The following is a 15,973-nucleotide window of genomic DNA, read 5'->3' as shown; positions in this document are numbered from 1 at the left end:
ATAAAGTACAGTAACTTGGCAAGTTCACAGTTAAGTGGTAGCATTTGGATTCAAACCCAGAATTTAAGGGTATGCAGGGTCCCTCTGCTGGTTCAGTCCTAAATTCACTGCCTTCCCTCTGAGCTACCATTTGCTGTTGTATCTTGAACTGCACACAGCTGTAGCTTAGGATGCTGGCCTCCAGCATAGAATTGCCGATTTAATAAATAAAAATATAGGACATCAGTTAAATCAGAACTTCAGATAAACAATTTTTTAGTATATGTATGTCTCAGGTGGGGCTGGGGACATATTTAGTCTGACAAACCTGTGTCAAGCAGGCTAGGATTGACCCACTGGCCCTTTGTCCTCAGGCATGCTGCTGCCCAGATGTCCAGACAAACAGAAAGATGTGGCGATAAAAAGAGCTTCTAGAGTGTCTACACAGTCTTCCCATGGTTCCTGTTCCTTGCAGTGTTCTCCCTACACGGCCTTTGCTGGTCCCTGCTCCACGGGTCTGGCCCCATTCCCAACCAGTTCCTGGAGATTACTAGTAAGATGTGTCACCAGGCTGGGCTTTTAGGCAGGAGTCCTCAGGTTGTGTCTGAATCGTTTTTTAGACACACTGCTTCATATTCCCAAAGGTCATGTCCCCTTTGCCTCTTTGATTGTTTCACCTTCATTCTCTTTCCTGGCTCCAATAGACCCAGGTTTGGGAATTGTACATATGATAGAGGCATCATTTCAAAAGGGTGAGGGAAGTGCAGGTAGTTCAATCAATAGTGATATAGAACAACTGGCTATCCACTAGTGAAAAAATAAAGTTAGATCTTCTGTTTCTCACCATATACAAAATAAATCCCAGACAGTTTAAAAAGTTAAATATAAAAAATGAAAGTTGCCCGGCCAGGTGTGGCTCAGCAGTTGAGCATCGACCTAGGATCCAGGAGATTGTGGTTTGATTCCTGCTCAGGGCACATGCCTGGGTTGTGGGCTCGATCCCCAGCAGGGGGCATGCAGGAGGCAGTCTATCAGTTGCTCTCTCATCGTTGTTGTTTCTCTCTTTCCCCCTCTCCCTTCCTCTCTCTGAAATCAATAAAGATATATTAACAAAAAACAAAAACTGAAAGTATTAGGAGAAAATAGATGATAGCTTTCTAATAACGCTGGGATAGGAAAGGCCTTTTTAAGCAAGATATAAAGGCTAGAAGCCATAAAGGAAATATCTGATAAGTTTAGATGTTTCATAGGAACCTCAAGACTTAACACATTCGAGCAAAGTTCATCACTGCCCCAAACCTGCACTCTCTCTTGGTTTGTCTTATCTCAGTGAGCACTAAGATCCTAGACTCCTCCCTCCTCCAGCCCTTCCCATCCCCTCATTAAGACTTGCTCATTTCATTTCCTAAAAACTTCTTGCCTCCATCAGCTTCTCCACATCACCAGTAGACCTCCACCTCTGTCTCTGCCTGCACCGGCCTAGTTCTGGGCCACCATTTCTGGCCTGAACCATAGTACAGTGTGCTAATTGGTGTCTCTGCCTTGAGGGTTAATTCCTCCCATCCTCAAATGATAATTCTGAAACACAGATTTGGTCCTGTCATGTTTCTCCTTAAACATGTTAGTGTCTCCCAATCATTCCCAAAATAATAAAACCTTAAGTTCCTTGCCTCAGTATTTGGGGTTTTCTCTAGCCGGTCATTACTGACCTCACTAGCTTCATCTCCTTCCACTCCCCTGCCTCTTATTCTTCATCACCCCCACCAACACCACCCGCTAAACTTAAGTATTTTTGGACACTCCACATTTCCCCTCCAGAATGTGCGTATGCTGTTCACTATGCAAGGACATGGCCTCCACTTAAACCCCAATATTCTGGCTAGCCCCTCCCACATGCCCCTCGGACCTCTGCTTAACTTCGTCCTCCCAGGAACTCTTTCCTGATCCTCAGACTGAACAAGGTACCTTTTCTGTGCCTCCTTTTGTCATAGCACTGTTCACACTGCACCACCTACAGGTCTGTCTCTGAGCTCTTTGAGGGTACGGAGCTATAGAGTCTGCAGCCCTGTGGCCAACATGTCCTGTGTGCACCCAGTACACAGAGGTGTCAGTGTTTGCTGAATGAATGAGTGCATGAATCAATGACCCTCCAAGACTTTCCTTGGCCCCCTTCCCTCCTTGGGTTGGCCCTGGCCCAGGCCTTGCTTCCTGTCCTCTACTGTTCAATTCCCAAACAAGTGCAGCTAACTGGAGCATGTCAGCCTCAGGTGGTTGCCCCCTGTGAGCTCTCACTGGGTGTCCCGAGTGATCTGAGCTACCCTTCCACTAGCAGCTCTATTGCCAAGCAGATACAGGACTAACTAAACTTGGGCCAGGCCAACAAGCTTATCCTTTATTAGGTGCTAGTTCCACTCACCTGTCTGAAAAATTTATGCTGCTGCTGCACCCCTCCCATTATGGTGTTGACAATATAAAAATATTTTCAACATTAAGTATTAATGCCCATAAAAAGAAGAAGGTCTTTTTTTCACAAATTGATGACCCTGCAATAACATAAAACAGGTTAATTTTCTAGAATTTGGAGGTGAGAAAGACCTGTCCTTGGAGGCCTTCAGTGTGAGCACAAGGCTGTGGACCACCTCTTGTCTCCTACCCTGTAACAGCTTCAGGCTTACCTCATCACTCAATAAGAGGTGCCAGAAAGTGGGGCTGCTGACCCAGGTGGCCACAGGGCTTCAAGCAGAGGACTCTGAGAGGCCATGTTGTCGCCAGGCTCATCCTGCTGCTGTCTCTCTGATCGTATGGCCTGTTAAAGGACCCAGATCTGTCTCTGTGCTTCTGCCCAGTCCCTCATTTTCTAACTGTGCCATTGACTGTTTAAACTGTTCAGTAAGTAGGTTGCACAGACTCTTATGAAGGCTTCAAGGACGGGAAAAGGCCTGTGTGGAAGCCCTTAAGTGCTGTGCCACTGACTTGCTGGGTGAACTGAAACACATGTCTCCCCCAGTATGGGTCTCTCTTTCTTCATTGTAATGGACCAGTTGCAACTTAGACTCCACAATCTCCAGTAAACGGGACCAGCAGTCAAAGTTGGCGGAGTGAATGATGGTTTTACCAAATGTGCCAGCCCGTGCCATCTATGCCATAGATTGTACAGTGTACACTTTCTCACCATGGGGCCATCCAGAAAGCTAGCATCCTTGCCTTCCCTTCAGGAAGAGGTATTCCAGACAGAAAGCATGCACAGAGACACGCGGGCGCGTCACCTGTTGAATCCTCATAACACTGAAGGCAGTGTCCGTTGTCACCCCTAGCGGAGGAGCCTGAAGTTCAGAGAAACTAAGCACTCACCATAGGGCGAAGTTCAGACTACAAACAGGTCTGTAAAACTCCTACTTTGTCATTTTCAGAAAACAGTAAGTGGTTCCTTGACATTGGAAGATAGGGGTTAGGACTTTAAAGAGGAAAGGATGTGATCAGGTTTGTGTAAGAAAGATCACTTTGGCGACAGGAGAATGGATTAAAGGGGAAAAGAGGACAAGTTATTGTTGTAAAAACAAGAAATGATGAGCTGGCCAAGGGGGTGACTGCCAGAATGACGGGAAGTAGATGATTAGACAGAAAATAAGAAGATAGAATCTGTAGTTCATGTGTGATTATATTTGGGGAGTGAGGGAGGCAAGATGTCACACTTGACTCTCACGTTTCTTATTTGGGCATTTGGGGTACCTTTTACTGAGATGGAGAACACAGGGGAGTAAAGAGGCTTGGGGGGGGAAATCAGTTTATTACTGGGCTTTTTAAAAATCTTTATTGTTGAAAGTATTACAGCTTCCCCCATTGATCCCCTCCACCACCCCTTTTTTTTAACTTATCATTACTGGGTGTTTTGAGTTTGTATGGATATCTAGAAAGAGATGTTCCAGAGCATTTGGATCTGTGGTCTGAAGCTCAGGAGAGAGGTCCAGGCTGGACACTGTGATCCTCAGAGGTAGCTGAAGTTCCAGCTGTGAATGAAGCCATCTCATGTGTAGTCAGAAGAGGTCAAGGACAGAGGCTGGGGCACATGGATCTCCCAGCTCAGGGCCAGGCACAGGTGGGAGATCCGTACTTGCCTTCTGGATGACTGGTGATCTAGGGGAGGGGCTGGGCACTTTCACTTGCGCCAGGGGAGGCAGATTGAGCACTTTGTCCAGCAATGAGGGAGGAGCCAGATGAAGTCAATAGAAAACTAATTTTCTTTTCTGCTGGAAGAAATGAGGTGTGTGGCCGCTGGGTAATTGCAGATAACGAGGGGACTTATTCTTAATATGCAGAACAGCTATAGTCCCCAGAGTGCAGGAGACAGGAAGGATTGGAGGTGCCCTAACAAGACCAGACTTTTTTAGGAAGAACATCACCCTATCAGAGCCCCTCTTATGGTGCTATCACAGCCCTGGGTCCTATCATAAACCCTACCCCCTCCCAGGGTCCTTTCTGCCCCCTCCCCCTCCCTCTCAACTGCCTACCTCCTCCTGCCACAGCCCTCTCCCTTTACTCTCCACCGCCACAGCACGGGCATACACACTAAGGGAGACAAATGATGGGGCCTCAGATGAACAGGGTGCGTGTCCGGCCCATAAACCACGGGGATGGGTCACGTCTGGAGTTGCCATGGCCGCCACTATCCACCCATCTGTCTTCCCTCTGTTTTGCCTCAGACCAGCCCTTGTGGCTTCCTGAGTCCCTGGAGGAACAAGGTGTCCCTGTGTCTAGGTCCTGGGTCACCTGTCCATGCTCACATCCACCATTGGTACATTCATGTTGAGGTCTGCAAAGACAGGTCTGAGGGGCTGCAGAGCTGGTGTCTGGCTGATACCTGCCCTGGGCTGACCAGAGATTTCTCCCACTCCCACAACCCTTTTCTAGCTCTGGTGGGCCCCCGTTTCCTAGTCTAAAGTCCTGGCAAGGGCAGGTTGGGGCACTCTGGAAGGGGTTGTTCCTTGGCAGCTGTGGAGGCCTCCTGACCCCACCTTGACCTTACCACCCCCCATACCTGATTATGACATCGATGTATAATACTTAAGCCACCACAGCCATTGATCCCATGAGGGCTGGTGGAGGCTGAGGCCCTGGTTATGGCCCAGGAGCCTCTATGGGAGATGGGAGAGTAATGGGAGGAAAGGCTGGTGAAGGGATAGGGAGTTGGCAGCTGCTCTGGACAGTGGAAAAGAAAAACTCAGGCACTTGGTCCATTTCTGTCCTAGGCTTACTATAGTGGGACAAGCTCTGGGCAGTCGTACCTCTTGCTGGTGGTGACAGAACACATCCTGGCCTATGTCCATGATACTGAGGCCCAGGAGTACCTGTTCCTGTGGCCACCAGGGTTCTGGGACAGCTTTGAACATGGGGAACAATACTGGTGAAATTGCCATGACAGGGTCTGGCAGACAGAAGACATATTTAACCTGAGAGACAGCCAGACAGGGCTAAAGCCCTACCAGTACCAGCTTTGAGCCCAGTAGGTCAGGGTGGAAGAGGCAGGGCGTGGACTCAGGTAGATCCAGTAGGGAACCATAAACCTGGACCCTCTCCACTGATCTGGGACTGCACAGGAGCAGGTGTCCAGGCAGGTTGCTGGTTGAGCACATAAGCCTGGGAGCCAGGGCAGGTGTTTCCCAGGGCCCTGACCCGAAAGTGCCAAGGCTTGTGCCTTGTCACCAGTGATTATGGCCTGGGCCACATCTCCCACACATGCAAGTGCCGGCAAAGTCACCCTGGCCGTGGGCGTGATGAATGGCCGCACAGTAATGAAATGGAGACATCAAGGCGGGTGGCGGGAAGACGGAGTGTGGCGGACAGGCCGTCCCCACGCGGCGGCAACAAGAAGGATCGCCCAGCGGCCGGGGGCCGTCAAGGGAGAAATTACACATTTACTCTGCCTTTTTCTTACTGCGACGGCGCCCATACATCACCGCTGGGGCCGGGGCGGGACACGCCGGCCAATTTCGAGCATGAATTATGGGACTGAGAAGCATTGAGACCAGGCTTCCTGCCCGGCCAGCATCACCCAGCTAAACCTAAAGCTGGAGATACTGCCGCAAGGGAATGGGGCCCCCTAGTTTAGTGTCTGCCTCCTGAATCTAACCATGCTTCCCACCCCACCTGTGTAAGAGCACCTGTGGGCATGGAGGGAAAGGATCTGGGGCCCACCTAAATGTCTTCTCTTCCTTTTTTTAGATGACTGCAAGAATATTGCCAACATCATGAAGACTCTTGCATATCGAGGCTTCATCTTCAAGCAGACCTCGAAGCCGTTCTGATTGGCCAAGGATGGGATGGGGCAGTACAGGATAGCTGCTTGGCCCAGCCCAGAACCCTCCTCTCCCTCACCAGAGGAAAAAAGGGAGAGTGGCACAGCTCTACATCAAGTGACCCCCAGCCTTCCCTGTGGGCCTGTGCCCTAGGTAAGGGCTTGGCCACTTGGTCCCTCTGGAGCAGATACATTGTGCCCCCCCCCATCCCCACCCAACCTCAGCTCAGTATTAGCCCCTCCCACTATGGGCCTGGGCTAGGGGGACCCAGGTACTCACTGCCTCCTCCCCGGTACACAGGCTTCTGCTGGGACCACCAAGCCCCCTGTGCCCCCTCCCATCCATAGTGCATGGTGTGTGGTGCCCCCAGGGCTCCAGGACAGATCGGGCCCACCTTGTGTCTACCCCATCCCCACTGTGAACGTGCCACTGAATAAAGTCGGGGAAACAAGGCCCTTGATATGTGTGTGGACCAGGTATGCTGTGCATGACACTGTCGGGAAGGGTAGGAGTTTGTATTCCAGGCTGCTCTGTGCTCAAGGCCACCAGTGCAGCTACTTGTCACTGAAGTGCCTCTGAGACCCTCAATGAATATGCACAGGGCCACAGCAACTGAGCACAAGGCTGTTTGAATCTGCTGGTATCTGACGCCACCGCTGCGTATGAACCATCTTGAGTGCACAACCTCAGGTGTTCCTGGGCACAGGTGTTTGCGCAACATGGGCACTGGTTAATGGTTAGAGGGCTAAGGGCCTCCATGCAGGCAAGCCCCAATGCCACCCATTAAGTGTGTGTGGTGACCCCTCCTGCCCACCCTCCCAGCCAGGGGCAGCAGAAGTGGTGGGAAGGAAAAGGAAGCAGCCCAGTCCAACTCGGCAACTCTATTTACACGGCAATACCACCCACACCCCATGCGGCCCCTCACGGCTTCTTGGCTTTCTTCACAGAAGAGGAACTGGAGGCCGATTCCCGTCGCTTCCTCTGAGGAGAGACACGGAAGGTGTTGAGGTCAATGGCCGGTCCCTGAGGCCTGATTCAGGCTTGGTGCATATTTCATACTGGCCACCCACTCCTGTCCTCAGTGTCAACCCCTCAGAGTGACAATTCCCATTACAGGCACTAGAGGGAGCAGAGCCTGTGCACAAGTGTGCGTGAGCTCACATGCAGGACCATTTCATAATCTTCCAGCTTGTCCAAGCTCTTACCGAATTGGGCGTGAGAGGCGCACCCACCACATCAATGATGGTGTCCTTGGTGGGGTCAGGACCGAGACCAGATTCAGGTACCACTGACTCAGCAGAGACTGGGGCTGGGCCTGATGCTGGTGTGGCAGGGCCTCCTAGCACACCAGCCCGGGCCAGTGCCTCGTGACGGTGCCGCAGCATCTGCAGCTCATACTCGCAGTTGGCACAGGCCTGCTTGAGTTCGTAGAGCAGCACCAGGTCACTCCGCAGCTCGTTGAACATGTGCACCAGCTCCTCCGTGGGTGTGGGGCTCAGCTCTGCAGGTAGTGGGTGGAAGGCACAGGGACAGAGCCAGGGTATGCTGGAAGGCTGGTAACAGAAAATGCCCTCCCTGTCTTTACCCACAGCCCCCCATCCTGAGGGGCCCAGCCTTCACACTCACCCACACCCAGCTCCAACAGCATCTGTTCCAGGGCCTTGATCTTCTTCTGTCCCACAGAGCTTGGCAGCTTCATCTGCAATGACCCAGCAACTCAGCCCTCTCACCCCACAAGCACCTTAAGATGAAGGGGACTAAAGGCAGTGGGGGAGTGGAAGAGAAGTTAAGCCCTGGAGGCAGCTCTGGGTCACAAAGGAAACAGCAAGTGGTGGAATACAGTGAAAGGTGTAACCTCAGCCTGGCCACATCCCCAAGGCCACCTCTACCTGCAACACATGGCACAACCTCTCCTACTGCTCCAGCCCCATGGCCTGCAGAATTTGGGCCACAGAGCGAGCACCCAGGGCCCAAACACACTGAAGGAAGTGACACATACCCGCTGGCTCCGCAGCGTGACCCCTGCAGACTTGAAGTCTGGAAACTTGATGCCTGCAGTCTCGGGAACAGCCTGTGGGAGGAGGAGTTATGAAGACCAAGGTGTCACAGCGAGAGGGCCTAGTGTTAGTCTCCACCCTGCCAGCTCAGGGTGCTCTCAGAGCTAGGGTCCCCAGTGTCAGGCGACCCCTCTGCCCTGAGCTGGGCTGCTTTAGTCTCCACACCGGTTTCTCAGCCTCCTTTTTCTGGGGTAGCTTCTTCTTGGGGGCCTTGCGTTCAGTGCGCCGCTGCTCTGCAGTAGTGTCTGCCGCTGTTATCAGCTTCTGCAGGTCCTGACTGCGCTTCTCCCGCTCCTTCTTCCGGGCCTCAATCTTGCGCAGCTCCTGTAGCAGGTATTCCTCCTCTGCTACCTGAGGAAGTGAGAGAGGCTTAAGAAGTACATACAGGCTCGTGGGGGAATGAGGGTAGACAGGGAGATGAAGGGGTGCTGGGCTGTCTGTGAGGGAACCTGAGAAAAGATCATGAGGGAGGTGAAGGGCTATGAGAGCAGAGAAGGTGTCCAGTGAGGGGTAAGACTGGTGTGAGGCACACTGGTAACCAGTGGGAGGCAGGGGGACCTGGGGGTGAGTTGAGGGTATTGAGGATGGAAGCAGTGGGTTTGGGGCATGAAGGAGAGTTTGTGGGCTCGGGGCTTACCTGCTCTGGGGTCCGGTTGTACAGACGCTCCAGCTGTTCCTTCCGCCGTCGCTCATGCCCAGCATCAAATACTGGAATCTTAAGGTCTGTTCCTGGCACGGCCCGCACATTGGCAAGCTTAGCACAGATGTGGTAGTACCGTTCCTTCAAATCCTCCACGGAACGCTTCTGAGAATAAAGACATTGGGGGGGGCACTTAGAGGCATGTGGAAGGGATGGCATGAAACTAGTGGGCCTGCTAGGTCTAGGGGTTAGGCACACATGGAAATGAACAACACCAGCTCACCTTGAACTGCTGGTGGTCATACCGGTCATGGATAACTACAAAACGAAGGTCAAAGCGGCGGCTGAGATCGAAGAGGTGGTCAGTTTCTGCTTTAGTCCAAGCGTCATCATGAAGATAAAGCTGGTACTCCTGCTCTGAATACACGGGCACCTGCACCGTCTACTGGCACAGAGGGGCAGAGTTGGGGCATGCCCACATCATGTCATGTCTAGTAGGCTCCAGTCTCCTTTGACCATAGCCTCTCCTGTTTATTGCCAATCCCTGGGTTGGACAAAAGCAAATCCTCTGCCTAGGGCCTTACACCGGGCAGCCTGGAGATGGTGTTTCCAAAGTAAGGGAAGAAACTGCTTAACCAGAGCCCAGGCCAGCTGTGGCACTGCAGCCTGCCTCTGCACTCACTCCAGGAGCCACTCTACCATGCCTTCAGCTCCAGAGCCCCGGTAATGGCACACATGTTCCTGCCCCCATGGTTAAGGTGACAGGCCCACATGTAAGCACTTCTGTGGAGTCCAAAGGTCAACTCTGGAGTAGGGCAGATGGCTAAATACTGGAAAAATGCCCAGGCTCCCCTAGTCCGTGGAAAACTTGTCTGAAGCACTACTGCCATCCAGTGGTGACAGTGAGAATTGCAGGTCCCCCAGAGGGGACCAAGTTCACGTAGCTCTCTACAGAAAAGGCACCTGAATCCGACTTCCAACATATGCACCCCAGCCCATGCCCATGCCCTAGACCTCCCTCAGGGACAAGCAACACCACCATGAGCTGGGTCTGTCAGATACCCCAAGGAGTCAATACTAGGTTGGAGCAGGGAATTTTCTCTATCGAAAACCACAGGGCTCTGAACCTGCTCTCAAGACTCTTAATTCCAGTATCTCCTGAGATACTGAATATCTCCTATGGAGGTCCCACATACAACTATACATGTTCAAGTGATAGAAAACTGACAAGACTTACTGTGGTAATTTCACAGTATATACAAATACTGAATCATTATACTGTACACCTTAAACTAATAATGTTACATCAATTATACCTTAATTAAAAAAAACTAAAAAACTTAGTATGTTCAGTACTGAGCTCATCACCCTCCCTCAAACTTATAACTCTTCCAGTCCAGATCTCAGTCAAAGTCACCATCATTCAACCCAGGTGCCCAAGCCAGAAACCTGGGAGGCATTCTTTAATTCCTACCTTTACCCTTGATTCCCCTCCCTCTCCACCGCATCTGTGGCTTTTATCTCCGGAATCTCTCTCCACTGCCACATCCCAGTCCAGATCACCACTACCATTTTCCTGGATCAGAAAAACAGCCTCTCATGGTCTCTCTGCCTCCATTCAATCCTCCCCGAAGCAATTGTCCATCTGCAGCCAAGATGGGATCTCTGAGCAGTGCAACGAACAGCCTACAGGCCAGTGCTGTTTGCAGACTTTTATCCCTTGTGTGTGGTAAGTAAGGCAATTGAGAGTAGGCATTTAGAGACCTTTGTAACGATTTTACAGTAATCATACACCGCTGAATCTACTATGAAGAAACACGGACTTGTACTTTGTCTTACAATTTTACTATATCAATCTCTGATGGATTGGAATTTTTTTTAATGTCCTTTACCATGGATAAGTTGAGAAGCACTGTTCTAGAATATATATCTGATCATGTCACCCAGCCATCCATTTTTAAACTCCTCAATGCTCTCCACTAGTCTAAAAGCACATTAGAGATAATTTGTAAACTCCTCAAGAGCAAGGGTTGTCTCATTCACTTCCTACCTTCCGGGTTCAGCCCAGGGCCAGGCACTCTATAGGTGTCAATGAATATTTCTGAATCAATCACTGAACACGGGTGAAAGACCTGTCTCTCTGCAGCCATTGTGCCTCCTGGACCTTAAGTTCCAGCCAAATGACTAGCAATGTCCCCCTCAGCCTCCGTTGTTCTTGCCTGAAATGTCTTCCCATTTCCACATTCCTTCTACCTAGATAACTTCTCATGTCCTCTGGGAAGTCTCTGGTTTCCCAGGCTTGGTTAAGTATCCCTCCTGTGCATTTCAATTCCATTTAATTAAAAAAAAATATTCAAGAACTGTGCAGCCAGTCCTACTTTCAAGTGAGGGAGCCATTCATTCATTCACCAAACATTTATCATGAACCTACTAGACCTATGCTGGGGATACAGTACTGAATAAGATGGACAGGAATCACAGTCCAGCTGAAAAAATAACTTAGAACAGTGTGGCAAGTCTGATGACAAGGGCATGCCTAGGGTGTAGTGAGTGACACCTGATCCAGACTGGTGTTGGTCAGGGAAGAGGTAAATGAAGCCTGGTTCAATCTTAAGGTCAAGCAAAAGTGAACTGGTGAGGGGAGATGGTGGAGAAAATCCTAGGCAGAAGGGGCGAAACAGAGATGAGAAACAGCCTAATGTGTGCGAGCCTGACAGGGACACATTAGGGAAACAGTAAAGGGCAACACAAGGAAAGGTGTGAACAGAGTCAGAAGAGGCCAGCTGCTGCAGGCCTTGTGTGAGCCAATAAGGTTAGTTTTAAAGAAAAGAGCTGAAATGGTCATGATTCTCTTGCAAAGAGCACCCTGGCAGCAGTGAGGACAGATGGGGTGAAACAAGAGCTTGGAAGACTAACTGGCACATTTAGAAATAACCCGGGTGAGAAGTGGAGGCCTGAAATAAAGCAGCACAAGTGGAAGGTAGAGAAAAGGGCACAGTCTTGAGATGCTTTAGATTAAAATCCAGAGGACTTGGCAACTGGACATGAGTGGAGAGGAAGTGCTGACTCCTATGTTTTCTGGCTCAAGCAGAGAGCAACTGGGAGCCAGGGACTAAGAGCGGGAATCCAGAAATAAGGAGTATTGGAGGGAAGCACATTTGTTCAGTTAACTGACTTCATTATCCACTGTGGTTACCATGATCTTATTAAAACTGAAATTTACAATTTCAGTGGCCACCCAAGACATCAGGGCAAAGCCCAAATTCCTGAGCCTGGTTGCCAAGCCCTGCCTGACCTGGCCCCTTATCTCCCACCATGTTCTGCCTTGAGCTTTAGGCTTCATCTACAGGGAGATGCACAGAGCATCCCATACATGTGACTGGTTTTTAATTTGTGCCTTTTCCTCATGCTGTCCCCTCTGCCTAAAAAAAAATCACTGAACTACTTCCCTAATATCATCTGGTGACATCCTTCAAGACAATTCAAGTTCTAACTTCTCTAGGAAGCTTTCATGACCTTCAAAGCCTCCCACTATAGCACGTATCCTACCAAATCATAGTTGCCTGTGCCTCCCCCGAACCCCTCCCCAACAACATGGAGAGTTTCTCAAGGACAGATATTATGTCTGATTAACTTTTGTGTCCTCAGTGCCTAGGGCCTGGCATGCCATGGAGCGATATTTACTAAATGCAACATGAACATTCTTTTATCTTCATTTCAAACTCTCATCCAACCTTCTCTCCCACTGCCTCAAATGCCTCACTTCTTGGTTGTCCCTTCTCAATCTTACATCTCTAGCCTCTCCCTCCACTGGGCCTGAGGGGCCTAAGGATGGTGGTAAGATGGAAGAAACCAGGTTTGGGGCACAGGGGAGAATGACAGGTCACACCTGGGCATGCTAAGTCTGAGAAGCCATCAGGGGGAGGTATCCAGGTGTAGTGGGATATATTGGATTGAGGGAAAGAAGTCAGGACTTGGGAGTCCTGTGTTTAAGCCCCCAGTGTTTTCAGGCTCAAAGAGCAGGCTGTTCCAGGCTGCAGGGAATGCAAGGTCATATTGTACAGCAGCTTAAACAGTGGCCTAGATTATCCTAGCTCAGCACAGCTCTGCCTCTCACTGGCTGGCTGAGTCTGGATAAGACCCTGCTCCATAATCTAAACCACAGATAATTCAGGTTGGACTAGGGTGCTGACACAAAGAATGATAAACAGGAAGATGTGATTTATCATGGAAACAGAATCCATATGACTCAATGATTATCACTCAGGTCTAGCTCAAATGCCACCTTCTCTGAGAGGTCCTTTCTGGCCACCCTATCTAATGAAGTAACCCCTTCACCTACAAGTTCACTCTTTATCTCATTTCATATCCCATTAACATCCTAGTTTCATTTTGTTGATAGCTCTTTCCTGGAAGAATCCAATTTATTTGCTTATGTTTCTGATCTGTCTTCCCCTACCTTCTTCGTCCCACTGTTGATGGAAATAATGTGAGAGCTAAGGGAGGAACTAAGTCAAGAATGATTCCCAAGTTTCTGGTTTAGGCAATTGCATGGATAGTGGTACCATTCACTGATATAGGGAACAGGTTTGGGAGAAGGGAAGAAAGAGAACCTACTCAAACTGAGGCACTTGTGGAACCTTCAGGGTCAGACATTAAGCAAAAGATGAGATATGTGGGAACTGTTGCTCTGGACTAGAAGTATTAAGTTGGGGTCAATGGCATACAGAGGGTAACTGAAGCCACGGGGTAAATGAGACGTTAACTAGGGAAAAAATACAGAGTGAGAAGAGTAGAACACCTAGGACACAGCTCTAAGGAATAGCAACATTTGAAGAGTCAAGAGAAGCCACCAAAAACCAGAGCAGGTCCAGGAAAGGACAGGAGCCCACTGCAGAAAAGACCCAGAAAGTCCCACCCTGGGGGTATTTGCCACAAGACTGAGTGGTTAACCACTGTTGAAACAAAGGCTTGAGCCTGCCTCTAGAGCCCACACAAGTGGTTCACAGTGTGTGGACAACCGTGGCCTATGTCCAAATGGTGGTGGCTCACCTTATTGAACCTGGCAAAGGGGTAGTCTTTACCCTCCTCAGCAGCTCGTCGCCAGTGGAAGAACATAGCTCCATCCTTTCGGGCTGGGTTAGTGAATGGCATCCACTTCCAGGGCCGTACCTTCTTAGAGCCCAGCTTGGCCTTCACTGTGCGGTAGCCTTGACCAGTGTCACTGGGTAGCAGTGGGGGTGCATCCCTGGCAGCAAGGTGTAGGGAGGAGAGAGGTTAGAGTCAGAGGTGTGGAGAGAGCCTTCAGGCCCAGGTCTACCCAGGAAGTCAGATCCTGCAGAGAGAGATCTGAGCTCCTCCTGCCTCCTACATAGTAAGCAGGAGCCCTGGCTAGGGCAGAGAGACCGGAGAGAATTAGCAGAGAAAACTAAAAGTTAGGGACATGCAGGTGGGACTTGGGATTCTAATACTTGCTTCTTGTCAGAGTAAAGCAGTGCATAGACCTCTCGGTGCATGCCCTCCGGCCTCTTGAAGGTCAGTGTCTCGGAGGACTTCTTGGACTTTTTCTGAGAAGAGAAACCACAGGAGAGGAACCACAGCCTAGACTCCCTTTCCTGAAAATTCTTTATCCCAGCTCAATCCCTGAACAAACCAGCACCTACAGGTACAATGACACACACACACACTATGACAAATACGGAACACAGTGACACTATGAAGGCAGAGAAACCCACTCACAAGGGCACCCCCAGGCTGAGCAGATCACTGCCCTCCTCAGCCTCACCTCACCTGGGTAGAGTCCCAACCTGTCAGAGTAGAAGATACCTTTCCACCATCGCTCAGAATATCACACCAAGTTGGTGCCCCCCACCCCAATATTTTACGAGTATCACACTCTCTTGGACCCACCATTTCCCACGGGTGTCTCACCTCCTCTGTCCCATCTCACGAAGGTAGCACACATTCTGTCAGGTTATGTCACACTTTTACCTCCCATCTCACTAGAAGGGTAGCACCCCATCACCTCACCCATCTCTCTTCCGTTGCCTCTCCCCACACGTCACTCCCGCTACCCGGCGCCCTCAGGCGCCCCCGCTACCTTGTCCGGGTTGATAATGTCCTTCTTGCTGATGGTCCCAGAGGCTGCATCCCCCTCTGGGCCCCCCAGTTCTAGAATGTCCCGCACATCCGCGCCCGTAGCCATCGCGCTTGACGGGGGAGCGCCCCCAGGTCACGGGTCAGCGCCTGAGGAGGGACCAGGCTCAGATGAGGGGGAAGAGCCACTTTAGCCAAGCGGGGGCGGGTGAAGAGGCAGCCGCGAGGAGGGGGCCCGGGTCAGGTCGGCCTTCCGCCTGTGTCCAGCCGCTTGGGTCTCCCGGGCGGCCCCATCGCCTCCGCACCTGTAGCCCCCAGCGACCGCCACCGCCGCTCCCCTGGCTCGCAGAGCCGCGGACAGAAACTTCCGGTCGTGCGCATCAGAAACGCGGCCGACAGGAACACTTCCGGTCTGTGCTTAGCAGGAACCGAGCTCCCCGGCAACACGGTGCGAAAGCTGCGGGCCTCCGGGAGCCTGCCACGGGCCGCGGCTCCCGCCCCCCGCCGGGCCCCTGCGCTGCTTGCTCGCTGGCATTTCTCCCTCCGCTGCCCCGTTGCATTTCAGGCAGGGAAAAGAGTGCGCAGAACTTTGTGACCTCGGAAGTCGTTTGATTTCTCTGAGCCCATTTCTTCATTTGTAAAATGGAAGTTGTAACGGTACCTGCTTAAGTGAAGTACAGATAATCCGTGCAGAACGTGAACACCGTGCCTGGCACATTTAATTTTTTTATTACATGAATTAGTGGCATTAAGTTCCCCTGTTCATTCAGTGCTACGTATGTACCAGGTGCTTTGCTAAGCATTTTGAGCTGAAGAGATAAACCAGACAAGGCGGGGCTACCCAGGGGACTGCCCCGATGGAGGGGAGTCTGGACCCTCGCTGGCACCGCCTCGGCTGGAGGCGGCTG

At 50.9% G+C, this 15,973-nt stretch overlaps 2 protein-coding genes across 31 annotated transcripts in view; one reads left to right on the top strand and one right to left on the bottom strand.

Annotated features, from left to right (window-relative positions):
* ERI3 (ERI1 exoribonuclease family member 3) overlaps window positions 1-6,732 on the top strand; it is a 118,794-nt gene extending 112,062 nt beyond the window's left edge. For all 30 annotated transcript variants that reach the window (XR_013999445.1, XR_013999446.1, XM_081145912.1 and 27 more), the window contains one exon: window positions 6,199-6,732. Coding sequence is in view for 28 of the 30 variants with exons in the window: in XM_081145912.1 (XP_081002038.1) it covers window positions 6,199-6,281 (83 nt within the window). In the remaining 2 variants the exon portion in view is untranslated. The remainder of the gene's footprint in view (window positions 1-6,198) is intronic.
* Window positions 6,733-7,138: 406 nt separating this feature from the next.
* On the bottom strand, window positions 7,139-15,610 carry DMAP1 (DNA methyltransferase 1 associated protein 1). The gene is made up of 11 exons (XM_081145893.1): window positions 15,371-15,610; window positions 15,070-15,215; window positions 14,445-14,536; window positions 14,022-14,217; window positions 9,253-9,411; window positions 8,967-9,134; window positions 8,495-8,680; window positions 8,272-8,343; window positions 7,899-7,971; window positions 7,478-7,773; window positions 7,139-7,253 (listed from the first exon to the last, which is right to left on the bottom strand). Exons 2-11 carry the CDS (start codon window positions 15,172-15,174, stop codon window positions 7,194-7,196), a joined length of 1,407 nt encoding a protein of 468 aa, XP_081002019.1. The 5' UTR covers window positions 15,175-15,215; window positions 15,371-15,610; the 3' UTR covers window positions 7,139-7,193.
* Window positions 15,611-15,973: the final 363 nt, after the last annotated feature.

This window comes from Miniopterus schreibersii, assembly GCF_964146895.1.
Source record: "Miniopterus schreibersii genome assembly, chromosome: 8".
Lineage (NCBI taxonomy): Eukaryota > Metazoa > Chordata > Mammalia > Chiroptera > Miniopteridae > Miniopterus > Miniopterus schreibersii.
The sequence above is the reverse complement of the archived record's forward strand: the minus strand, read 5'-3'. Positions and strand labels throughout refer to the sequence as shown.